The 25,051-nt window shown below is 59.4% G+C and overlaps 2 protein-coding genes across 2 annotated transcripts; one reads left to right on the top strand and one right to left on the bottom strand.

Annotated features, from left to right (window-relative positions):
* Nucleotides 1-4,110: 4,110 nt before the first annotated feature.
* On the top strand, nucleotides 4,111-7,468 carry ERMN (ermin). The gene is made up of 3 exons (XM_058028236.1): nucleotides 4,111-4,412; nucleotides 4,716-4,802; nucleotides 6,717-7,468. The coding sequence occupies exons 1-3, from the start codon at nucleotides 4,160-4,162 to the stop codon at nucleotides 7,148-7,150; spliced, it is 774 nt and encodes a 257-aa protein (XP_057884219.1). The 5' UTR covers nucleotides 4,111-4,159; the 3' UTR covers nucleotides 7,151-7,468.
* A 4,630-nt stretch (nucleotides 7,469-12,098) lies between these two features.
* Nucleotides 12,099-25,007, bottom strand: GALNT5 (polypeptide N-acetylgalactosaminyltransferase 5). Its single transcript, XM_058028522.1, has 12 exons — nucleotides 24,864-25,007; nucleotides 24,077-24,307; nucleotides 23,392-23,684; nucleotides 21,674-21,840; nucleotides 20,477-20,596; nucleotides 19,183-19,318; nucleotides 18,094-18,213; nucleotides 17,600-17,717; nucleotides 17,178-17,498; nucleotides 15,815-15,895; nucleotides 14,825-14,986; nucleotides 12,099-12,658 (listed from the first exon to the last, which is right to left on the bottom strand). Exons 1-12 carry the CDS (start codon nucleotides 25,005-25,007, stop codon nucleotides 12,509-12,511), a joined length of 2,043 nt encoding a protein of 680 aa, XP_057884505.1. The 3' UTR covers nucleotides 12,099-12,508.
* Nucleotides 25,008-25,051: the final 44 nt, after the last annotated feature.

Here is a 25,051-nt window from a genome sequence, read left to right as displayed (position 1 = left end):
CTCTGGGAAAGATGAAGGGCACTCAGGGGGCTGGGGGCAGTCTGGGGCCTGGAGGGCACTTAGGAGAGGAGCTCCCATGGTGTGTACATGGGTGATGCCCTGTCCATGCTGCTGCACCGAGGGCCTGCAGTTCAGCCTAGGAACCCCTGTGCTGTGGATCCAGTATTATGGCCCATGATTTTCTGCCTCAAAATAGAGTTTTACTTTTCTTTGCCAGTAGCACCAGCTGAAAGGAGAAAAAAAAATCTGGTTCTTTTTGGCCAAAATGTTGAGTAAAAGGCAGATGTGGGGGTGTGCAAAAGCACCAGGGGCAGAAAACCCAGAACAGCTGGTGAGAGTCGTTGTAGGGCCCAAAGGGAATGGACAGCTCCAGCACTGAGAAAGGAACCCTGAGTATTGCAGCTTTACAGTCCAAAGGTGTGATTCCTTTAGCCATGAAAAGAATGAATTAATTTGCCACGGTTTGGGATGCAGGCACTCCCTGTGAGCGTGGCAATGCTGGGGGAGCCTGAGCACCCCACAGGCTGAGGCTGAACGAGTGCAGCTCCCCAGCAGGGCGAGAGCACGGCCGGGGTGCCTCCGGATGGCAGCGACACGCTCTCACCGCAGTCACAAACAGGATGTGGGTGACAGCACCGGGCCCTGCTGAGCCCCAGCTGCGGGAGGAAGGAGCTCACGGGCCAGCCAAAGCACTCTGAAATAAAACCAGCTGCAGCAGCTTTGAACAGGCATTTCTCCTTGCAGGGAGCGCTCTGGTGGGTCCTGCTGTGCCTCTGGGTCGGGGGCAGCAGCAGGGTGGGTGCGCAGGCAGCGTGGGACAGTGACAACACAAGCTGGGGCTGGGCTCTGCGCCTGCAGCAGCAGAGTCCTCACTGGTCACAGGGGTGATCACAGAGCTCCCAGCAGCCAGTGGATCTTTTCTCTGCTTATCCCCTTGGGGCTGAAAGGGTAACACAAGTTTGCTGCAGAGCGCAGCTGGGTCCTCGACGAATGCAATTGGATTTTAAACTGAACATTTCAATTAATTTGATGGATGCTACAGAGCCTGACCTTCTCAGGGGACTTAACTGCTCAGCTGAGTGTTGCCCACTGGCCAGACCCTCCCATCAGATCCTGACTGTTGGGCTCTGTCAAGTCCCACACTCAGGGATGCGGTGCTGCCTTTTGGGCTCCATCCTGCCCCACAGTCAGAGATGTGGTGCTGCCTCCCTGGCTCCATCCTGCCCCACATTCAGGGATGTGGTGCTGCCTCTTGGGCTCCATCCTGCCCCACATTCAGGGATGTGGTGCTGCATGACTGGTTCCATCCTGCCCCACAGTCAGGGATGTGGTGCTGGGTCCCTCCTGCTGCTCTGCTGGTTCCTGCAGCCCCCCCCTTTGCTCCCTTTCCCCGCGGCTGTGGGGCCCTGTTTCCCCGTTTCCCCATTGCCCCGTTTCCCTGTTTCCCCGTTTCCCCATTGCCCCGTTTCCCTGTTGCCCCGTTTCCCCGTTGCCCCGTTGCCCTGTTGCCCCGTTTCCCCGTTGCCCCGTTGCCCCGTTCCCCTGTTCCCCTTGCTGGTCACACCCCGCTCTCGGGCTCAGAGCAGGGCACAGGTGGCTATCGAGGGCGGCTGAGCCTGCCCTGCTCGGGGGGATTCGCTCTTCATCCACAGACAGAGCCAGCAGAGAGTCCCGGTGCTCCTGGCACGGACCAGCTGCTGTGAGAGGGGTCACACCCAGCCGTGGCTGTGCCACACCGGATTGGACAGAATAAAGGTTTTTCATTTCTAAAAGCTTGAAGAGGCGGAAATCCACCCTGCGGGGGCTGTGCAGAAGGAATTTTTCCCTGCCCTTGAGGGCTGGTTTTGCCCAGCTGTTCACAAACAGCTGCCTGTGGTGGGAAGAACCCACAGCTGCCTTTTCCTTCTGCAATCCTGCAGCCCAAATGGCTCTGTGATCCTGTGACAATAGGAAGGAACCTTCTCCTCTCCAGTCACCAGACCTTGCTGGGTGCTCAGCCTCTCCTCCTGAGGGCACCAACCCCTGCTCATTGTCAGCTCACATTCAAACCTTATCCTTCACTTTTCTTGGACAACGTTTTCCAGCAAAGGATGGCTTTTATAAATCAATCACACCAAATTAATTTTAAAACAATAATGAAAGCTTGTTGATTTAAAGACACAAGCTCAAAAGATGAATAGAAGCAGTGGAAAGCGTTTGGGTCCATTTCTAATTGGGGGCTGAACTTGACAAGAGGATTTCCAAACCCTAAAGCCCAAAGATACCAGAAATGCTGTATTGCACAAACACAGAATGTCATTCACAGCAGGAGATTACACTGTTATGTAAACCTGGCGTTGGCACCAGGGTTGAGACGAGTTCAGCTGTGGTCAGAAATGCCCCCGTGCTGCTCGGGTGACTCTCCAGCTTCCCTCTGCAAACGTCCCTCTGAATCCTGCCAGCCTTAGGTGTGACTGAGAGTCACTGAGGGAACCATGGAATGTCTTGGGCTGGGAGGGACCTTAAAGCTCTCCCTGTTCCACCCCCTGCCATGGCAGGGACACCTTCCACTGCCCCAGGGTGCCCCAAGCCCTGTCCAGCCTGGCCTGGGACACTGCCAGGGTTCCAGGGGCAGCCCTGGGCCCTCTGAGCAGTGCTGGCTGTCCAGGGTGTGTGGCCAGGCACACGTGGACACTGTGACACCGTGCTGTACATGGGGCTGTGCCCGTCCCACTGCTGGGGCTGCTCCCCAGAGGGCAAAGTGCATCCATTGTGCCCCAGGGCATGGTGAGCTTCATCCATGGCAATGTTCATCCATGGTGAGCTTCATCCACCGCAAGGTTCATCCATGGTGAGGCTCATCCATGGCAAGGTTCATCCATGATGAAGTCCATCCATTGTGAGCTCCATCCTTGGTGAGCTCCATCCATGACAAGATTCATCCATGGTGAGCTCCATCCATGGCGAGGCTCATCCATGGCAAGGTCCATCCATGGTGAATTCCATCCACAGTGAGGTTTATCCACAGCGAGCTCCATCCACAGTGAGGTTCCTCCATGGCGAGGTTCCTTCATGGCGAGGCTCATCCATGGTGAGGTCCATTCGTGGTGAGGTTCATCCACAGCATGATTCATCCACAGCAAGCTCCATCCACAGCAAACTTCATCCGTGGCGAGCTCCATCCATGGCGAGCTCCATCCATGGTGAGCTCCATCCATGGTGAATTCCATCCATGGTGAGGTTCATCCATGGTGAGCTCCATCCACAGCAAGGTTCATCCCCAGTGAGGTTCCTCCATGGCGAGGTCCGTCCATGGCGAGCTTCAACCACAGTGAGGTTCCTCCACAGTGAGGTTCATCCACAGTGAGGTTCCTCCATGGCGAGGTTCACCCGTGATGAGCTCCATCCATGGCGAGGTTCATCCACGGCCAGCTCCATCTACCCCAAGGTTCATCCTTGGTGAGATTCATGCGCAGTAAGCTCCATCTATGGCAAGGTTCAGCTACAGTGTAGTTCATCCACAGCGTGGTTTATCCACAGCGAGCTCCATCCCTGGTGAGCTCCATCCTGGTGAGCTCCATCCCTGGTGAGCTCCATCCTGGTGAGCTCCATCCTGGTGAGCTCCATCCCTGGTGAGCTCCATCCCTGGTGAGCTCCATCCCTGGTGAGCTCCATCCCTGGTGAGCTCCATCCCTGGTGAGCTCCATCCCTGGTGAGCTCCATCCTGGCGAGCTCCATCCCTGGTGAGCTCCATCCAGTGCGCGGCTGCCGTCGCAAGCCCGCTGGGGAATGTTAAGCGGGTTAGGTGGCAGGCTGGGGAAGGTGGTCACCCTCCGGGGATTAGGGGTCAGAACAAAGGCTGTCCCTGTGGCCAGCGGGCACACAAAGAGACATTGTGCCCGAGCACAAGCTCCTGTTTATTCCCGCGGGGCTGACATGCCCGCAGCCCCGCTCTCCAGGCTGGCACAAAAGCTTCCTTGCTCCAGATTGTTTGTTTATGTAAATCATAATGGTGCATTTAATTATGCAACGGGCAGAGCCCGGCGCCGAGGGCGGCGCTGATTGGGCTGGCGGGCGCCGGGCACGGCGGACGGTGCGGGCTGGGCGCGGGACGCGCCGGGGCCACTGGCGCAGGGCACAGAGCGGGGCCCGGCCCGGCACGGCCCGGCACGGCCTCAGCATGACAGAGGAGGCGCCCGCAGCTGCCACCATGCCGGCGTGCAACGGGAGCCTTCCCCCGCCGGGGCAGGACGGCCCGCTCCTGGGCATCGGCGGCCTCCAAGAAACCGCAAAATCTCTCGGGACGGTCCCGTACGCAAATGCTGAAACGAGCCCTGACACTTCACCCGAACAGGAAAATCTGGAGGAAAATAGAAATTCACTGCCAGAGGTCGCCACTCCTGAGAATTTTGCTGGAGAGCAGCGATGCCAAGGTATCGTACGGGGCTGCCAGTCTCTAGGTGTTGGGAGAGAAAAGTTCTGCTTTATCTATGGCCTGATGAATAAGGGGATGTGCTGAGTGTTCGCCAAAATTCCCAGTCTGTGGTAGCTGTAACAGTGACTTGGAGTATTTCGGAATCTGGGATGCTTTTGAGGGATGCAATGAAAAGAGCATAACTAAAGAAATGAGCAATTCTAAATCTGCTCTGAAAACCTGCTGATCTGCAGCCATTAAAACCTGATTGCCATCACTAATTGCTCCACCAGCCCATGTCTTGTGCTTTGTGTTTCCAAAGAAAAGCGAGAGGAGAGCGCTGGGACACCGCAGCGGGGACCAGCGGATGTCCAGGACACAGGGACCAATGGCCAGGGATCAGGGGAAGGTAATGCACAATGCCGTCCAATGCGGGGTTCCGCTGGTGTGTAGCACAGAGACAGTGGATGCAGGTGGTTATTATTTTATTTTAATTGGGTCAGACCCTTCTATTCCAGGGAGCAGTGACTCATCTCTCACCTGTGAGTTGCTGCACCTTAGAAACCAGAGCTGACATCTTCCTGCCAGAGTTTCACATGTGTCATGGGCATGGGGCATCCAAGCACTGTGGGGCCTCCAGGCAGGAGGTTCCAACAGCCTCATGGGCATGGGAGATTCTCTGAGGAAACCTCGGGAGGCTGCAGGTGCTCACAAAACCCCAACTCTTTTCCTGCCAGATTCACCAAGTGTTGAATCTCCCGATGCCCAGGCATCCACATAAAATAGCTCTCCTGAACACCTGTTCCCGGGTGTTGCTGTGCTCATTTCTGGGTGACAATGGTGGAAATGAGCAGGAGCCAGGGCTGGAGCCTCAGGCACCTCCTGTGGTGGTCAGAGCTGCAGGGGGGCCACTGCCCGTCCTGTCATGAGCTAAAAATGCACTGAGTGTATACAGAAATGAACATATTTATTTCACCATGCAGACTGCAGGCTCTTCTCCAAAGGAGGAGTATTTCATGGTGTGTTACTGGAGGAGAACAGCCGTGGCTCTCCAAGGGGGGCTCTGGGCAATATTCCTTTCTCATCTCCCACCACAGGCTCCTCCTTGTCTGGGAGGACACTTTGGGACAAGGGTGGCTGCACCAGGAGCTGCTGGTGATGCTCTCTGAGCTTTGAAGTGGGCTCTAAATGAGCCATGGGCTGTGCCCTGCAAGCAAATCCTGCTTCCATTAACAAAAGGAAAAATATCCTGAACATTTGTCATGGCCAAATTAATATTTCATAGCAACTGCCTAGGCTGTGAGGAGGTGAACAGTGGTGGAGGCTTTCCCATTTAGAGCTGACATCCATATTCCAGCTGTGCTGCTTTAGGAGCACACAATAAAACCTATTAAAGGATCTCTCCTGGGCCCCCTGCACCCGCCCTGCAACCACAGCGCTTTATCTCCAAATTGCAGGCAGCTTTTTAGTACCCGACCAATTTAGTCTAATTAATACTCTGGACCCCACAGGCAAAACCTTGAATAGACCATTTGTTTCGACACTAAAGCATCATTAACCGCAGAGACATGCCAAACAGGGCGAATGGGAGATGGCCATGGCAGCAGGGAGGGACATGCTGAGGGAGAGACACGTCCCATGGGGCACAGCTGGGCACTGCATCCACAGTGGCTCCCTTCCCTTCCCTTCCCTTCCCTTCCCTTCCCTTCCCTTCCCTTCCCTTCCCTTCCCTTCCCTTCCCTTCCCTTCCCTTCCCTTCCCTTCCCTTCCCTTCCCTTCCCTTCCCTTCCCTTCCCTTCCCTTCCCTTCCCTTCCCTTCCCTTCCCTTCCCTTCCCTTCCCTTCCCTTCCCTTCCCTTCCCTTCCCTTCCCTTCCCTTCCCTTCCCTTCCCTTCCCTTCCCTTCCCTTCCCTTCCCTTCCCTTCCCTTCCCTTCCCTTCCCTTCCCTTCCCTTCCCTTCCCTTCCCTTCCCTTCGATAATGGGATGGGATAATGGGATGATGGGATGGGATGGGATGGGATGGGATGGGATGGGATGGGATGGGATGGGATGGGATGGGATGATGGGATGGGATGGGATGGGATGGGATGGGATGGGATGGGATGGGATGGGATGGGATGGGATGGGATGGGATGATGGGATGGGATGGGATGGGATGGGATGGGATGATGGGATGGGATGGGATGGGATGGGATGATGGGATGGGATGGGATGGGAGCTGTCCCCAGGTGTTGGGGTCCGGCCTGGCCCCGTGTCTCCCCGAATGGCGCGTCTGGGGTAGGAGCGGTAGAGTCGCAGCCGCCGTGTCCCCCGTGTCGCGCAGGGCCGGGTGGCACGGCTGGGACGGGCACGGCTGGGACGGGCACGGCGGGGACAAGCGCGGTGCCCGCAGCCGGCTGGGAGGCACCGGAGAGCCCGGCGGGCAGCGCCGAGCCCCGAGGGAACGCGGCCCGGGAGGCGGAGGAGGACGAGGAGGATGAGGATGACACGGAGGAGGACGAGGTGCAGGTGATGGAGATGAAGAAGGAGAGCAGCGCCGCGCCCCGGCCGCCGCAGCGGGACAAGCCGCCCTCGCCCCCGGGCAGCCCCGGCCGCAACTCCCCGCTGGAGAAGGCGGGGGAGCCGCCCGCGCTGGGCAAGAAGAACGACATCTCCCGACACAGCTACTCCCGGTACAACACAATCTCCTACCGGAGGATCCGCAAAGGAAACACCAAACAGCGCATCGACGAGTTCGAGTCCATGATGCACTTGTGAACTGAGGGGGAGCTCCTCACGCACCGAGCCCTGGCTCTGGGCTTGGCTTTGCTTTGCTCCCCCAAACGTGTCTCTTCACACAGCACAAGGTCACTGCTTTTCTTCTTTTTGTACATGATTTATAATACACTGTGAAATTTTAACACCTTGGCTTTGACGGGGGCGGAGGCATCCGTAGCGCAGGAAAATAAATAATCAGTTTGCTAAATGCACACCCACTGGATGTTCAGGGTATCCTCCTTTCTCCCTCTGCCTTTGTACCGTGTTACTGCAACCCAGTGCTACCGGTCAGACTCTCTCAGGTGTCCTCATTTTCATCCCAAGTTTAGGTGCAAAATCTTAAAGATTATTTTGTCAAAACCAGGTGAGTTTTAATCCATTATTTTTGTCTCACCTGGACATTACCCTTCTCCATTTTGAAAGACCTTTGTGTAAGCACCATGCAGTGGTGCCAATATTTTAGAACTGTTTTACTCTAGATTTGTCTGGAGTTTGGACTCAGCTTTGTACTTGTCATCCCAGAAAGCATCTGGGAAAGCTGAGGACTGCTGGCAAGGGAGAGGAGGCAAGGAAGGAGCTATCCAGGGCCTCCTGCAGCCATAAGTGCCTTTTAAAGGATTAGTTTTACATCTCCAGCAGCACTGAATATCGCTTTGGCTTTTCTTGTTCTACATAAAGGCAATTATTTATTGGCGACGTGAAAATAATACAGCGCAATTCTGCATTGTGCCGGCAGACATAGCCCTCATTGTGCCATTCACACTTGTTTGTTTGCTCCCTGGCCCGGGCAAGTTCTGAGCTGTGCTTGTACCAACCTATACTGGGGGTCTGTTCCCTGTGCCAGCTGCCCTGGGGTGGCACGGCCCCTTGGGGACACGGCTCTGGGGTCTGTTCCCTGTGCCAGCTGCCCTTGGGGACACGGCTCTGGGGTCTGTTCCTGCTGACAGCTGCCCTGGGGTGGCACGGCTCTGGGGTCTGTTCCCTCTGCCAGGTGCCCTGGGGTGGCACGGCCCCTTGGGGACACGGCTCTGGGGTCTGTTCCCTGTGCCAGCTGCCCTTGGGGACACGGCTCTGGGGTCTGTTCCTGCTGACAGCTGCTCTGGGGTGGCACAGCCCCTTGGGGACACGGCTCTGGGGTCTGTTCCCTCTGCCAGCTGCCCTGGGGTGGCACGGCCCCTTGGGGACACGGCTCTGGGGTCTGTTCCTGCTGCCAGCTGCCCTTGGGGACACGGCTCTGGGGTCTGCTCCCTGTGCCAACTGCCCTGGGGTGGCGCGGCCCCTTGGGGACACGGCTCTGGGGGTCTGTTCCTGCTGCCAGCTGCCCTGGGGTGGCACGGCCCCTTGGGGACACGGCTCTGGGGTCTGTTCCTGCTGCCAGCTGCCCTGGGGTGGCACGGCCCCTTGGGGACACGGCTCTGGGGGTCTGTTCCCTCTGCCAGCTGCCCTGGGGTGGCACGGCCCCTTGGGGACACGGCTCTGGGGTCTGTTCCTGATGCCAGCTGCCCTGGGGTGGCGCGGCCCCTTGGGGACGTGGCTCTGGGGTCTGTTCCCTGTGCCAGCTGCCCTGGGGTGGCACAGCCCCTTGGGGACACGGCTGTGCTGCTCCAGCCAGGGCCACCACAGGGCTGGCACAGCCCGGGACAGGGAGTGCACCGGGATGGGCTTTGGGTCCCTTCTAACCCCAAACCACTCCGATTCTATGGGTGTCTGTGACCGTTCCAGGCGCTTTCGCGGGAAAGGCCGCCCAAGGCTTTGAGAGCCTTGCCTGGCTTTTGCCGTCCGTGCCGAGCAGCGCTCGCTCACCGAGGAGCGCAGCGCCCTCTCCCGCTCTCCTGGGCGGAAAAAGTGAAAAACTGAAAGCGCTGCGATGCTCGGGGGGCCGGAGAGCCCTGCTCACCTGGCCTGGCCCCGGGAGGGTGTGGTGTGAGCAGCCAGGGGTTAACGGGCAGGGGATGGGCAGGGATGGGGGCTGGAGCTCTGGCATGCCGGGGGGCACAGGGTGGGACGGGTGAGGAGCCGGGCAGGTGAGGAGGTGGAGCTCTGGCACAGGGTGGGACAGGTGCGGAGCTGGGCAGCTGAGGAGCTGGGGCTCTGGCACAGGGTGGGACAGGTGAGGAGCCGGGCAGGTGAGGAGCTGGAGCTCTGGCACAGGGTGGGACAGGTGAGGAGCTGCCTGCACTGCCCTGAGGGCACACGCAGGGATCTGGGCACTGTCCCTTGCAGCAGAGGCACCTGGAGGCAGGTGCTGGTCAGGCCATGGCAGCCACAGCCCCAGAATCCTTTCTCTCCATTTCTGCTGAGCTGGACCGGGCTGACGGCAGGTGAGTAAGGGGTGTGTCGGTGACAGGGGACAGGTGACAAGTGACAATTGTCGTGACACGTGCAGCGGCTGTGGCTGCAAGAACCAGCTCAGCTATTGCCCTTCCCTGCACGGAGAGAGGAGCCAGCAGGCCAGAGTGCAGGGAATTGGTGCTTTGGGGGCTCCTCCTGGGGCCATGCTTTACGGCTCAGCCTGGCACTAACTCGGGGGGAGCCCCTCGAAGGGCCCGGGCTGGGCAGATCGAACACTCTGCGCTCAGAGGTGGCAGCTCCCTTTGCTATCATTTACTCCTTTTTTATTTAACAATTCAGCACCGGGGACGGCAGGGCCTCCTGTCCCCACCCCACGTAGGTGTGTCCCCACCACCCTGGTGCTCCCCAGCTCTGCCGCTCCTGGAGCCCAGCCCGGGGGGTGTAGGGGTGGTGGCACGGCTGTGCCTGCTGGAGTAATGCTCTCGTTTCTGCAGTGATGCTCTCGCTTCTGGAAGACTGGGCTGACTGGTGCCCTGGGAGTGGTCCCAGCACGGAGCAGGGCCCAGCTCAGTGGCAGCCCCGGCAGGCTGCAGCCCCCGAGCACAGATCCAGCATTTCCAGCGATTGTCCCCGGGAGGGGCAGCGGCCGCGAGTGACAGCGCTGCCGATGGGATGTGACCGTGACATATGAGTGCCTGCTGCCCGCCCTGTGACAGCTGACTGAATGTCAGCAAGCAGAACGCCATGAAATCCCTGCTCCTGATGCGAGCTGACTGCCCGAACAACGCCCGTGTCATTTTTCTGATGGTGACTGCGGGCTAGCCACGCTGAAGGAGGCAGAGAAAATCAGGAAGACAGCTGGAATAGGAGTCAACTGGGGAAATCTGTGGGGCCAGTCAATACTTTGGCAGACCGAGCCTGTCAGATGCTGTCAGCAGCGATGCACACGACAGAGGCAGGGCTGTGCTGGGCCCAGAGCAGAGGCAGGGCTGGGCTGGGCTGGGCCTACCCTGAGCGCCGCGTGCATGCTCATCCCATGCACCCAAAGGCTGGGCTGGAGCTGCCCCCAGCCCTGCACGGGGCATGGGGCAGGAGGAGAGCACTGCCTCCCATTGCAGGCATGCACAGGAGCAGAGGAGAGCACTGCCTCCATTGCAGGCATGCACAGGGGCAGAGGAGAGCACTGCCTCCATTGCAGGCATGCACAGGAGCAGGAGGAGAGCACTGCCTCCATTGCAGGGATGCACAGGGGCAGAGGAGAGCACTGCCTCGCATTGCAGGGATGCACAGGGCAGGAGGAGAGCACTGCCTCCATTGCAGGCATGCACAGGAGCAGAGGAGAGCACTGCCTCGCATTGCAGGGATGCACAGGGCAGGAGGAGAGCACTGCCTCCGCTGCAGGGATTCACAGGGACAGAGAAGAGCACTGCCTCCATTGCAGGGATGCACGGGGGCAGGAGGAGAGCACTGCCTCCATTGCAGGCATGCACAGGGGCAGAGGAGAGCACTGCCTCCCATTGCAGGGATGCACAGGAGCAGAGGAGAGCACTGCCTCCCATTGCAGGGATGCACAGGGGCAGCAGGAGAGCACTGCCTCCATTGCAGGCATGCACAGGGGCAGAGGAGAGCACTGCCTCTGCTGCAGGGATTCACAGGGCAGGAGGAGAGCACTGCCTCGCATTGCAGGGATGCACAGGGGCAGAGGAGAGCACTGCCTCTGCTGCAGGGATGCACAGGGGCAGAGGAGAGCACTGCCTCTGCTGCAGGGATTCACAGGGGCAGGAGGAGAGCACTGCCTCCATTGCAGGGATGCACAGGGGCAGGAGGAGAGCACTGCCTCCATTGCAGGGATGCACAGGGGCAGGAGGAGAGCACTGCTTCCCCTTGCAGGGACACACACGGGCAGGAGGAGAGCACTGCCTCCGCTGCAGGCATGCACAGCAGCAGCGTCCCACTGCAGGAACTCCCAGCGGTGGAAACCCTGCCTGGTCAGAACCCAGCAAATCCCTCTGGCTGCCCTGGAGGGCTCCAGCCCCTGCCTGGGGGCTCAGAGACCTTGATTTAGCCCTTGGAAAAAACAATTATCAACCTTTATATGAAGAATTACAAATCAAAAGAGTTTGAGTAGAATAATAGTTAGCTTGTCATGGGGTGAAAAAAATAGATTTTTTTGGGTTTTTAAAATGGGGGCTTGGGGTCCCAAGATGGAGGAATTTGGGCGTGCCTTGTCCTTTATCCTTCTTCTTCTTGGCCTCCATCTTCTGGGTGATGGTGGCACTTTTGGATTGGTTTAGAGTAGAAGCTCAGTGTCTAACATAGGTGATAGGCATTGGGATGTCACAGACATCTTTAATGGAAAATCCTTTCCTTAGGATTTTTCCTCCTGAAGAGCTGGGAGGCCTCAGGAACAAAATGCAAACAATGGTTATCTGCTGCTGTGGGATGCAACAGGTGCATCTGGGATTGGTCTCACGTGGTTGTTTCTAATTAATGGCCAGTCACAGTGAGCTGGCTCGGACAGAGAGCTGAGACTCAAACCTTTGTTATTCATTCCTTCCTATTCTACCTTAGCCAGCCTTCTGATGAAATCCTTTCTTCTATTCTTTTAGTATAGTTTTAATGTAATAAATATCATGAAATAATAAATCAAGCCTTCTGAAACATGGAGTCAGATTCTCATCTCTTCCCTCATCCTGGGACCCCTGTGAATACTGTCACATTGGGCAGTAATTGTAAATATTGCACAGGTAGTTTTTAGTATAAAAAGATAACACCACCCTGGGGCAGGCAGAGTGCCTCTGTCTGTGCTGCTGAGCAGAGCTGGGCTGGGCAGGAGAAAGAGCGGGGACTTTTTTTTTCCAAAAATATTTCCATTTAATAACACAGAAAAGGAGTTTTCCCCAGAGTCTCCTGCAGAGAGGGAAGTGCCGCTACTGCGTTCAGAGGTGCTGCTCTGGGTGCTGGGGCCCCTCCACGGGCAGGTGTCACATCGCAGGTCCCAGTTCCCCCTGGGGATGCCCTGCCCCGTGCCAGGCACGGCGATGCGCTGCAGCCCTCAGGGTGCCCTCAGTCCGCGTGGTACGCGCTGAAGCGCCACTGCTGCCGCGGGTTCCTGGCATCACAGCCCCGCACACGCAGGGCCCGGAACGCGGCATCCACCTCCAGGCACGCCGGGGGCCGCGGGAGCCGCGGGTGCTGCGAGACCAGGTGGGCGCTCTGCGGGACACACGGGGGCTCAGGGGGCTGCATGGGGGGCTCAGGGCGCTCAGGGGGTGTGCTGGGGCTGTGAGACCAGGTGGGCACTCTGTGGGACAGACAGGGGCTCAGGGGGCTCAGGGGGCTGCATGGGGGGCTCAGGGGGCTGCGAGACCAGGTGGGTGCTCCGTGGGACAGACAGGGGCTCAGGGGGCTGCGAGACCAGGTGGGCGCTCTGCGGGACACACAGGGCCTCAGGGGGCTCAGGGGGCTGTGAGACCAGGTGGGCGCTCTGCGGGACACACAGGGGCTCAGGGGGCTCAGGGGGCTGCATGGGGGGCTCGGGGGTGCTCAGGCTTCAGGGCTCCCACAGCAGCAGCAGCTCTGGTTTCCCTCTGAGAAAGGCCAGCTCCTCACAGAGTGCCCTTTTCTGGCTCATCCCTAACACCTGAGGTATCTCTGCTGACTGACAGGGACTGTTGCTTGGGATCCAAGCTTGTAGCTGCTGCTGAGCCGGGGCCACAGCACACCTGTGCAGCCACAGCACACCTGTGCAGCCACAGCGCACCTGTGCAGTCACAGCACACCTGTCCAGTCACACCTGTGCAGTCACACCTGTGCAGCCACAGCGCACCTGTGCAGTCACAGCACACCTGTCCAGTCACACCTGTGCAGTCACAGCACACCTGTGCAGCCACAGCACACCTGTGCAGCCACACCTGTGCAGTCACAGCACACATGTGCAGTCACACCTGTGCAGGCACACCTGTGCAGTCACAGCACACATGTGCAGTCACACCTGTGCAGGCACACCTGTGCAGCCACAGCACACCTGTGCAGTCACACCTGTGCAGTCACAGCACACCTGTGCAGCCACAGCACACCTGTGCAGCCACACCACACCTGTGCAGTCACAGCACACCTGTGCAGTCACACCTGTGCAGGCACACCTGTGCAGCCACAGCACACCTGTGCAGTCACACCTGTGCAGTCACACCTGTGCAGTCACAGCTGTGCAGCCACAGCAGACCGGCCCTGCACTTTCCCTGGCTGGGAAGCAAGACCTGCCCGCGCCCTGCAACAGCTCCCTGGGCATTTCTGCGTACTTCTCACAAAGTGAGGTGGCAATTTCACAATTTTCAGTAAGTGGATAAAAATTTTCCTGTATTTTTCCCTAAACACCCAATGTGAGGCCTGTGGCATTCTGGCATTCAGTGCTTTAGGCTGAAAAAACCAAAGGGCAATAGGAAATTGTCTGTGTATTGAATGCTGCATTTGTTCTTTCTGAAGTGAAGAGTGTTTTTTCCCAACAATAGACTGCCATTTCAGAGCATTTTGGACAACTGCTTGCACCAGGCTGACAGGGGCAGAGCCGTGACTCTTTGTGCAGCTCAGGCAATTAGTGTGAGTATCCATTCTCCTCCTTGCCATAAGTGCTGTCTTTAAACACCCCTGTGAGCTGAGAGCCAATCGATGCTGACTCATCTCCCTTTAAGTGCTATTGATGGTTTCTGTGTAAAACCAGGCTGCTTTGGCTGTATTTCTGTGTAAAACCAGGCTGTTTTGGCTGTTTTGCTGCTGCTGCTGCTGTGGCAGTGCCTGCAGGTCCTCAGTGCCCCCAGCCTGGCAGCTGTGTGGGGATGCTGGGCACAGGATGGGCACAACCCCTGGCAGAGCGGCACGAGGGATGGGCACCAGCAGGTCTCTAGGGGACAGGGGGCCTTGGCAAAGCGGGCAGCAGAGGCTGGGTGCCCCTGTGCCATGGGCTGTGTCCATCCAGTGCACCCTGACCCCTCCTGCATCACCTGGGATGGAGCTGCAGCAACACTCACCAGCCCGGGCTGCACAGGGGCACCCTGACCCTCCTGCATCACTGCAGCATCACTCACCAGCCCGGGCTGCACCGTGCCCACCCTGACCCTCCTGCATCACTGCAGCATCACTCACCAGCCCGGGCTGCACAGGGGCACCCTGACCCTGCTGCCATCACTGCAGCATCACTCACCGGCCCGGGCTGCACCGTGCCCACCCTGACCCCTCCTGCATCAGTGCAGCATCACTCACCAGCCCGGGCTGCACCGTGCCCACCCTGACCCTCCTGCCATCACTGCAGCATCACTCACCATCCCGGGCTGCACCGTGCCCACCCTGACCCTCCTGCATCACTGCAGCTGCAGCATCACTCACCAGCCCGGGCTGCACGCTGGCCAGGGCCCCGTGGAGCCAGGCCAGGCTGCGGTTCCTGCCCTGGCACGGGCGCAGCCCCACGGCTCCCAGCACGCCCGCGGGCGCCAGGCACAGCTCCCCGTGCTGGATCAGCCTCAGCCAGGTGTAGTTGAACTTCTGGTTCTGTGGGCGGAGAGCAGGAGGAGACACGGCCCCGTCAGGCCCCATGGCAGGGCTGGGCACCGCGCTCTGGGCACCTGTGCCAGGCTGCCCACCCTCCCAGCCAGGAATTCCCAGTTCCTGATATCCCACCCATCCCTGCCCACTCCCTGTGCCCTGGCACTCTGGGTCCTTCCCTGGCCCTCTCAGAGCACTGCAAGGGCTGTGAGGCGCAGCTGGATGGAGGGCCAGCAGCTGCACACAGATCACAGGCTGCTGTTTAAACCTGTCTCTGTTTTCATGTGCAAACTCACAGATTTATCCAGCTTTCCCAACCAGCTCAATTCGCTGTTTCTGGCGCTGGTGCTTGGCTACAGGCTGTTCCTGCCCCTTGCTGCTCCCAGGCATGGCCCGGCCATGGGGAAAGGGCTGTGTCAGCCCCAGGGAGGGGACAGGTCACCGGGGAGGCTCATGGTGCCCGGCGCCACAGGCAGGGTGGCACACCCGCGGTGCCCGGTGCCACAGGCAGGGTGGCACACCCGCGGTGCCCGGTGCTGCAGGCAGGGTGCCACAGGCAGGGTGGCACACCCGCGGTGCCCGGTGCCGCAGGCAGGGTGGCACACCCAGAGTGCCCGGTGCCACAGGCAGGGTGGCACACCCGCGGTGCCCGGTACCGCAGGCAGGGTGGCACACCCAGAGTGCCCAGTGCCACAGGCAGGGTGCCACAGGCAGGGTGGCACACCCGCGGTGCCCGGTGCTGCAGGCAGGGTGCCACAGGCAGGGTGGCACACCCAGAGTGCCCGGTGCCGCAGGCAGGGTGGCACACCCGGGGCCCCTGCAGGCTGTCCTTACCGTGCTGTTAGCATCACACTCCTCAAAAGCCAGGCTGGTGCCTTGCACAGCGATGCACCCCGCCAGGGCCGCGTTAACCAGCTGGAAACGGGAACAAAAGGCAGATTTAGACAGAAACTCCCAGGATGGGGGAGAGGATGCTGCACTGCACTGAAACGGAACCTGCTGGGCTCTCAGATTAACACTGTCCACATACCGAGGGAGGCAGAACAGAGTGTTCCCGGCAGGCTGGACGGCACTTGGAGCACCGCGGTCGAGTGAAAGGTGTCCCAGCCCATGGCAGGGATGGAATAAACTGAGCTTCAGGGTCCCTTTCCACCCAGACCATTCTGGCATTCTGCGGTGGAGGAGGAGGGGAGCCTGACCCGGAGTCTCTCACCGGGCGCCGAGCCAGAGGCTCGTGCAGGCAGCCTTGAACCCACAAGGGCTTTAAAGCCTCTCTGCCCCCTGCCCTCGGCAGGGTCCCAGCCCGGAGCGGGGCCGGTCCCTCCTGGGGCCCGCAGCGCCGGCAACGCGAGCGGCTGCTGCGCTCTGCTGGCGGCGGAGCCGTGCTACAGACCGTGCTCCTACAGACCCTGCATCTACAGACCCCGTTCTTACAGACCCTGACACTACAGACCCTGCTGCTATAGACCCCGACCCTATAGACCCTGACACTACAGACCCTGACACTATAGACCCTGACACTACAGACCCTGCTCCTATAGACCCTGCTCCTATAGACCCTGACACTACAGACCCTGACACTATAGACCCTGACACTACAGACCCTGCTGCTATAGACCCCGACCCTATAGACCCTGCTCCTATAGACCCTGCTCCTATAGACCCTGCATCTACAGACCCCGTTCTTATAGACCCCGACACTACAGACCGTGCTCCTACAGACCCTGCTCCTACAGACCCCGACCCTATAGACCCTGACACTACAGACCCTGCATCTACAGACCCCGTTCTTACAGACCCTGACACTATAGACCCTGACACTACAGACCCCGACCCTCCAGACCCTGCTCCTACAGACCCTGACACTACAGATCCTGCTCCTACAGACCCTGTTCCTACAAACCTCCGCCCTACAGACCCTGACCCTCCAGACCCTGCTCCTACAGACCCCGACCCTCCAGACCCGCACCTCACTGCAGCCCCCGATGGGGGCAGGGGGTGAGGCCGGCTGTGCTCCCCCTCGCCCATCCAAACACCCAACCAGCCCTCTAGAGGGACGTTATCCCTTCTGTTGTGACCTGTTTCTCTATAAAAATACTCAGGAATGCAGGCCTCTGTGCTGTACCAAACACCCCAAAAGGTGCCACAGGCAGGTGGGCACTGCCCAGGGCACGGCCAGCCCCTGGGGGTTACCTACCTGCCCGCTGGCCTTGACCAGGGGAGCCTCCAGGTCGGGGTACACGTTGTGCAGGTACCAGCGGAAGGTCTTGCAGCGCAGCCTCTGCCGCAGCTGGATCTGCTGGCTCAGGTCGCCCACGTCCACGCTGTGCAGCAGGTGGTAGGCATGGCCGTAGAACAGCTCCTTGTACTCGTCCAGCCACACCTCGGCCACCCGCGCCAGGTTCCTCTCCACCGTCCTCACCCGGTCTTTGGGGAAGGAGTAGGGATTGTCATTCCTGAAAATGTGCCCGACCCTGGAGCACGGCACTATCTCGATCTCCCCTCCGCACATCCACACCTGCGGGGCAGAGATCACTGACAGACACAGCTGAGGGGGGCACCGCCTCAGAGAGTGCCCACCTAGGCTGGCAGGGGTGCAGCTGTGTGACAGTCACCCACCTTGAATGAAATCTCCATGTTTTCACCTCCCCAGACATCCAGTCCTGGGTCGTACATTCCCAGCTCAGAGAAATACTTCTTGTCGATGGAGAACAGGCCACCTGCCATCACGGGGCACCTGGGGACACAGAGGGCACACGGTGTGACAGAAAGGGCGTTTGGGTGGCTTTACCTGGCCTGAAAGCTGTGATGGGGCAGGGAAGGGCAGGAGAAGCAGTGACAGAAAGGCAGTGAGGAAAGAAAGGCACTGCCAAGAAAGGCAGTGAAATGTTCTCCTGGCTGGCACGCCAGCAGTGCCACGCGTGGGGAGAAAGGCTTCCTGGGCTCTGCCCATGCCTGATGCGGGGATTGCCTCTGCCTCACCTGTCCTGGAAAGCACAGGAACAATACCTGGCCACAAAATAACATCATTTGGCCTCAAAGGAGCCTCTACTGCTGAATTATTACCAAAGGAACAGGCTGGTTTGCACAGCTCTCACATCTCTTTTATTTACCTTATTATATCAGTTTCCTTGATCTTATTTTTCTCAATGACCTCCTGTGGAATCTGCCTCCATCCGAAATTCATTGGCCAAGTAAAAATCCCCCGCTGGAAGCTGTCCACGGTCATGTAACTAAAGAGAGGAAAGATCGGGCTGACTAATTCTGAGTCACACTCCTGATTGAAAGGTCACCCCTAATGGGAGCAGATGAATATCTGTGGGTAATTAAACCAGGATTTTAACAAAATTCATCAGGAATCCTCTTCATGTACTTAAAGTAGTGAGAAAGGAGAAAGGTGTGTGATAAACAGTGGCCAGGTCCCCAGCTAATGTTTGTGAGAATTCAGTACATCTGAATGTCCAGAGCTGCTGGGACCCCTGCCAGGGGGCTCAGAGACCCTGGCACACAGCCCAGAACACCTGTGGGCTTGGTTATGACCCGTGGAGCAAATTACCAGCTTTGTATGAAGGCCTGAAAGCCACAACAGTTTAAGTAGTGTAATAATAAAATTATCACTAGGTGAAAAAGTAGCTTTTGGGTTTTTTTAGAATGGGGGTTTTGGGGACAAGATGGAGTGACTTGGGCATGCCCAGCCTTCCTTCCTAGTCTTCTCTACCTCCATCTCCTGCTGTGCTGTTGGCACTTTGGGATTGGTTCAGAGCAGAAGCTCACTGTCTCACACAGGTGATGGGTATTGGGCAGTATTGTAAATATTGCACACGTAGTTTTTAGTATAAAAAGATAACACCACCCTGGGGCAGGCAGAGTGCCTCTGTCTGTGCTGCTGAGCAGAGCTGGGCTGGACAGGAGAACAATTTTTTTAGATAAGATATAATAAACAACTCTGAGAAAAAAAAAAAAAAAAGAAACTGAGGAACTCTAATCCATTCTTTGAACGTGCAGGCCGAAACAGACTTTCCACGTGTCTCGGGGCTGCTATAAACCGCAGGGCATCCCAGAGTGTCAATGCCACAGCAATGCTGTGTGCGCCCCGCGGAAGGCTCTGCGAGGGCTCTGGAGCCACACGTGCCCGGCCTGCCGTGGATGCTGCGGGTGCCAGGCTGTGCCTGCACGGGTCCCTGCAGGGAGGGCTGTCCCACCTCATGTCCCTGTCGCTGATGACCTCGATGACGGGGCAGGCCACCTTGGTGCGGCGCAGGCGGACGCGCTCCAGCAGCGGCTCCAGCCAGCCCACGTTGCACTCCACGTGCGAGTCCAGGAAGGTGAGCACAGCGCCTGGGGCACAGCAGGGCAGGCTCAGCCTGGCACCCCAGCCCTGCCCTGCTGGGCAGCCCCTGCGGGCTCGGGGTGCTGCTGATTGCCACGGCCCTGCTCTGCAGCCATGGTGTTTGCTGAGAAACCCTTTCCTTAGGGCTTGTTCTCCTGAGAAGCCGAGCGGCCTCAGGAACAAAATGCAAGCAATGGTTATCTGCTGCTGTGGGATGCAACAGGTGCATCTGTGATTGGGCTCATGTGGTTGTTTCTAATTAATGGCCAATCACAGGCAGCTGGCTCAGACTCTCTGTCCCAGACACAAACCTTTGTTATCATTCCTTTTCTATTCTAAGCCAGCCTTCTGATGAAATCCTTTCTTCTATTCTTTTAGTATAGTTTTAATACAATATATATCATAAAATAATAAATCAAGCTTTCTGAAACATGGAGTCAGATCCTCGTCTCTTCCCTCATCCTGGGACCCCTGTGAACACCGTCACAATCCCTGGCTCCCCAGACCTGCCCAGCCACAGCCAAGAGAATTTTCCCCTGCTTGGCAGGGCAGCTCCTGACAGAAATGGCCATTTTGGTGCTGACACAGCCTGGCAGGACAGGTGGTGGAGCTGGGGCTGGAGATGGTGGCAAAAGGACACCCCTGGTGCACTGGGAGGGACAAAGGCCATGCTGGAGGGGGGGCCCAGCACCTCTGGGGTCCCCTAAAGCGTGTTAGCCCAGCAATTTTTTTGGGTTTGATCGCTCCAATTGGGTTTTCTTGTTTTCCCTCTAATCCCAGTTTCCCCTCAGCATCTCGCAAAGCCTTGTTATGGCGGAGAAGAGCTCTGGTGATCTCTCCGAGCCCCCACGCTAAGCATTAAGCTGTAAACTAGGAATGTAAGACTCCTGTCTGAATTAAAGTATTTTCCCTGGCATTGTTGGGCATGGGGCTGCCTTTGTGGGGGCTGGAGGAGGAGCAGAGCCCCCCACCCCTGGCTGGGAGCTCCGGCAGCCCTGGAGCTGCCCCATCCACCCCGGATCCCCCCATACACACACTGCCTCCATCCCGCCCCGCGTTGCTCCCATGCAAACCCTGCAGGTGCCAGGGCTGCAGCCAGAAGTGCCCGTCCCAGCACAGCCTGGGTCGTGTCCCCAGGCCCGGCCCAGCCCCGGCTCCTGCCCTACCTGTGGCGATCTCAGCTCCGGCCAGCCTGGCCCGGATCAGGCCGTGCCTCTCGCGCAGGTGCAGCACCTTCACCTTGGGGAAGCGCGACATGTACGCGTCCAGCGGCTCCTTCAGGTACTCTGCACAGGGGACACGACCCTGAGCCTCTGACACGGCGAAAAGCTGCAAGCAGAGCTGCCCGGGCATGCCAGGGGCTCAGGTCTGGGCTGTGAACACCTGGGCATGGCTCCTGTGCCCGTGGTGAGAGCCCTGAGCCACCTGAGACAGCGCTCTCCTGGAGAACGAGCAGCGGCAAATGGCACCACTTCTCTGTCACAGACATCTTTCATGGAAAACCTTTTCTTTACTATTTTTCTTCTTGAGAAGCTGAGCGGCCTCAGGAACAAAATGCAAGCAATGGTTATCTGCTGCTGTGGAATGCAACAGGTGCATCTGTGACTGGTGTCATGTGGTTGTTTCCAATTAATGGCCAATCACAGTCAGCTGGCTCGGGCTCTGTCCAAGACACAAGCCTTTGTTATCATTCTTTCTTTTTCTATTCTTAGCTAGCCCTCTGATGAAATCCTTTCTTCTATTCTTTTAGTATAGTTTTAATGTAATATATATCATAAAATAATAAATCAAGCCTTCTGAAACATGGGGTCAAATCCTCGCCTCTTCCCTCATCCTCAGACCCCTGTGAACACCGTCACAATCCTCAACTTTGGAGGGCTGAGCCCGGCAGAGAGTGCAGGGAATCACTGCAGGGGCTGGGTACCAGCTGAGATGGTGATGGAGGGCCCCGTGCAGCACAGACCCCGGCTCAGCACTGCTCCCACTGCAGCTCCTGCCCTCTGGGGTGTCCCCCCTGCACTGGGAGCGCAGGCGCCTGCCTGGGAGCTGCACGCTCAGGGCTGGGAGCATCTGATTGCACAAGCCCTTGAGCCAGGACGCTCCAGAGATGAATGGGCCGCGCAGGACGCAGCTCCCTGGTGCTCCTGGAGCCTCTGGCAGCCTCCTCCTTCCTCCCCCAGAGCCAGCCCCAGCACCCCTTGCCCTGTGATCACCCTCAGCCCCAGCGCAGGCCAGGGATGCACTCCAACACAGCGGAAGGACAAAATGTGATTTCTCTCCCTGTCGGAGTTGAATCACAGAGAACAAATTGCGTTTTCCCCCAGGTTATATCAGTTCCGCAGAGGCAGCAGCAGGCTCCCTACCCTTGGAGCTGCAGTCGTCCACCAGGATGATCTCCTCGAGGAGGCGCGGGGGCGAGCGGCTGAGCACGCTGTGCACCGAGCGCAGCAGCGCCGACCACACCTCGTCCACAAAGCACATGATGACGCTGGTGCTGGGCAGGTCATCGTGCACCCGCTGCTCAGAGCACCTGCAACGGCAGCACGGCCCACAGGTCACGGCCAGGCCTGGTGTTCCTGGGAAATGTGTGGGGAAAGGGAAAACGCCCAAGGCGACACAGGGAGGGAAAGCCCTGCAGGGCTGGGAGGGGAACAGAGGGCGGGGAGGGACCCCACACGCAGCCCCAGGGCCCCCCTGCATGGGCAGCCCCATGGGACGGGATGGACTCCCTTGGTTCAGACACTGAAGGAAATTCAGAGGCATTTCAGGGCTTTGCAGTTAATCAGAAGTGCTCTGGCTAAGTGAAATTCACCCCATAATTACTCTGTGTCACAATCCTTGAGATGCGTCTGTCTGTCTGTCTGTCTGTCTGTCTGTCTGTCTGTCTCATGGAGGTCAGTGGGCAGAAAACACCACAAAGTCCATTTTGGATCCAGCCCTGCCTCACCTTGCTGGGCAGTGGTGAGCAGAACTGGGTCATGCCCCCTTTGTCCTTCACCACAGAATCCTGGAATGGTTTGGGGTGGAAGGGAACCCAAAGCCCATCTCGTCCCAAGGGCTCCCATGGCAGGGACGCCTTCCACTAAACCAGGCTGCTCAGAACCCCATCCAGCCTGGCCTCAAACTTCCAGGGACGGGGCAGCCACAGCTTGTCAGGGCACCCTGTGCCAGGGCAGAATTCCCTCCCAGTATCCCATCCATCCCTGCCCCTGGGGGTGGGAAACCACTGCTCCTTGTCACTCCAGACCCTTACCCAAAGTACCTATTATCTCTCTTGGAGCCCTCGTGCACTGAAGGGGCTCTAAGGTCTCCCTGGAGTCCTCTCGTCCCTTTCTCTCTCAGCCGCAGGACTCCTGATGCAGGCTGTGCATGGGATGCTCCCCACGAGCCTCCTGCCCCCCACACTCCTCCTCAGGGCCTCTCCCCACAGCAGCTGCAGGGACACAGCGCCCATGGGCACAGCGCCTCCAAAAGCAGTGAGCACTGAGCACAGGCAGGCACGGATTGGCCAGATTGCAGTGCCCAGGGCAGCACTCCAGGCAGAACCACAACAGGAACTGGAGTCTAAATTGGGACAGACTGGAACACACCAAAAATTAACTGTTGGCTGCCACCAGCCCCTGCCCTGAGCCACAACCCTTACAACCTGGTTGTGCCAGCGGGCTGGGGCAGAGCCTGCACAGGCTCCTGCCAGAACCAGGGTGCCCAGGGCAGACCCGTGCCCCGAGGCAGCAGCTCACAGCCCTGTTTGCCCAGGTGTTCCCGTGACAGCAGCTCACACACATCCCTGTTTGGCCAAGGAGTATCCCTGACAGCAGCTCACACACATCCCTGTTTGGCCAAGGAGTTCCCCGGGACAGCAGCCTGTTCTGGGCAGCTGGGCTCAGTGGGTTACAACCTGCCAACTTTACCCAGTTTCATGTTCAACAGCAGGCTGCTCTGAGCTGGACGGGCAAAAGCCATCTGACAGGTGGCACGGCTGAGGTGGAGGGCTCTCTGTGCCCGCAGCAGCCCTGTCCAGAGCCACGGAGCCATGCCCAGCGTGCAGCCCCGGGCTCTGTGCTAGGGGGGCAGATCTTACCCGGCAGGCCTGGTGTCGGCAATGGCTCGATCCACAGGGATCAGGTCGCTGAGGTAGGCATTGAAGTTCCCTTCTTTCCACCTACTTTTTGCTTCTTCTTGTTTGTCATCAGGCACAGCAACAGGGTATCCAAACTGGCCGGGAGCTCGGGGGTCTCTCGGGGCGAGCGTTATATCCATGGACAGGACTCTGTGCATCCCTGGGATGCTCCCTGCTTGTTCCTGCCCATCCTGGGCAGCGCCGGCTGCTCCAGGAGCTGCTCCAGGAGCTGCTCCCTGCTGTTCCTGCCCATCCTGAGCAGTGCCATTTGTTCCGGGAGCTGCTTCCCTCTGCTCATGCCCATCCTGCTCAGTACCAATTGTTCCGGGAGCTGCTCCCCTCCGTTCCTGCCCATCCTGGGCAGCGCCAGCTGCTCCAGGAGCTGCTCCAGGAGCTGCTCCCTGCTGTTCCTGCCCATCCTGGGCAGTGCCATTTGTTCCAGGAGCTGCTTCCCTCCGCTCCTGCCCATCCTGGCCAGTGCCATCTGCTGCAGGCACTGCTCCCCCTTGCTCATGCCTATCGTGGTCAGTGCCATTTGCTCCAGGAGCTGCTCCCCTCTGTTCCTGCCCATCCTGGCCAGTGCCAGCTGCTCCAGGAGCTGCTGCAGGGGCTGCTCCCTGCTGCTCCTGCCCATCCCAGCCAGTGCCATTCGTTCCAGGAGCTGCTCCCCTCCGTTCCTGCCCATCCCGGCCAGTGCCATTTGCTCCAGGCGCTGCTCCTGGTGTCGTCCCCGGCGTCCGGCTCCGGCCACCCCCGGCAGTGGCCCCAGCAGCGGCATTCTCTGCGTGGGCACGGTCGCTGCTCTTTTCAGCAGGTTCTCTGGGCTTTCCACGTCTCCCTGCGGCGTTGCCCGCAGCGTGGGGCCCGCGGCGCGGGGCTGCGGGGCCGGCGAGGTTCATCCTCCCTTTGCTAATGGGGACGAAGCGAGTTTCGGAGGGAGTTTCTCCGCGTCCCGTGTTGGTGTCCTGAGCTCCAGGCTGGGCTGCGGGGCCCGCATCCCGGACTGCCGTGCCGCTCGGTGCCGCCGAACCCCTCGGTGCTGCCGAACCCCTCGGTGCTGCGGGGCCGCTCGGTGCCGCCGAACCCCTCGGTGCCGCCGGGTCCCTCGGTGCCGCGGGGCCGCTCGGTGCCGCCGTGCCCCTCGGTGCCGCGGGGCCGCTCGGTGCCGCCGGGTCCCTCAATGCCGCGGGGCCGGAGGGGCGCCGCTCGCTGCCGGGGGCTCCGGGCAGCGCCGAGCCCGTCCCGCCGCCGGGGCCCGGGGGCCGGGGTGAGGGCGGCGATGGCCCCGGGCCCTCGGGGGCTGCTCCCGGCCCCGCCGCTGCCTCCGCCGGCGCCCCGGGGCCGCGCCGGGGCCGCGCCCGCCCCAGCCCCAATCCCGGCTGCATCCCCATCCCCATCCCCATCCCCGGCCCCGGCCCCGGCCCGCGCCCCGCCGCCTCCCGCAGCAGCCGCCCGCCCGCCTCGCCGAGCGAGAGGCGCAGCGCGGCCATGTCGAGCAGCAGCCAGGCCACCGAAGCGGCGAACACGAGGGCCAGGGCCCGCCCGCTGCCGCGGAACAGCCGCCGCAGCCCGCTCATCCCGGGCGGGCGCGGAGCCCGCGGGCCGGCGGGGCGGGAGCGGG

This window comes from Melospiza georgiana, chromosome 7 (assembly GCF_028018845.1).
Source record: "Melospiza georgiana isolate bMelGeo1 chromosome 7, bMelGeo1.pri, whole genome shotgun sequence".
Lineage (NCBI taxonomy): Eukaryota > Metazoa > Chordata > Aves > Passeriformes > Passerellidae > Melospiza > Melospiza georgiana.
The sequence above is the reverse complement of the archived record's forward strand: the minus strand, read 5'-3'. Positions and strand labels throughout refer to the sequence as shown.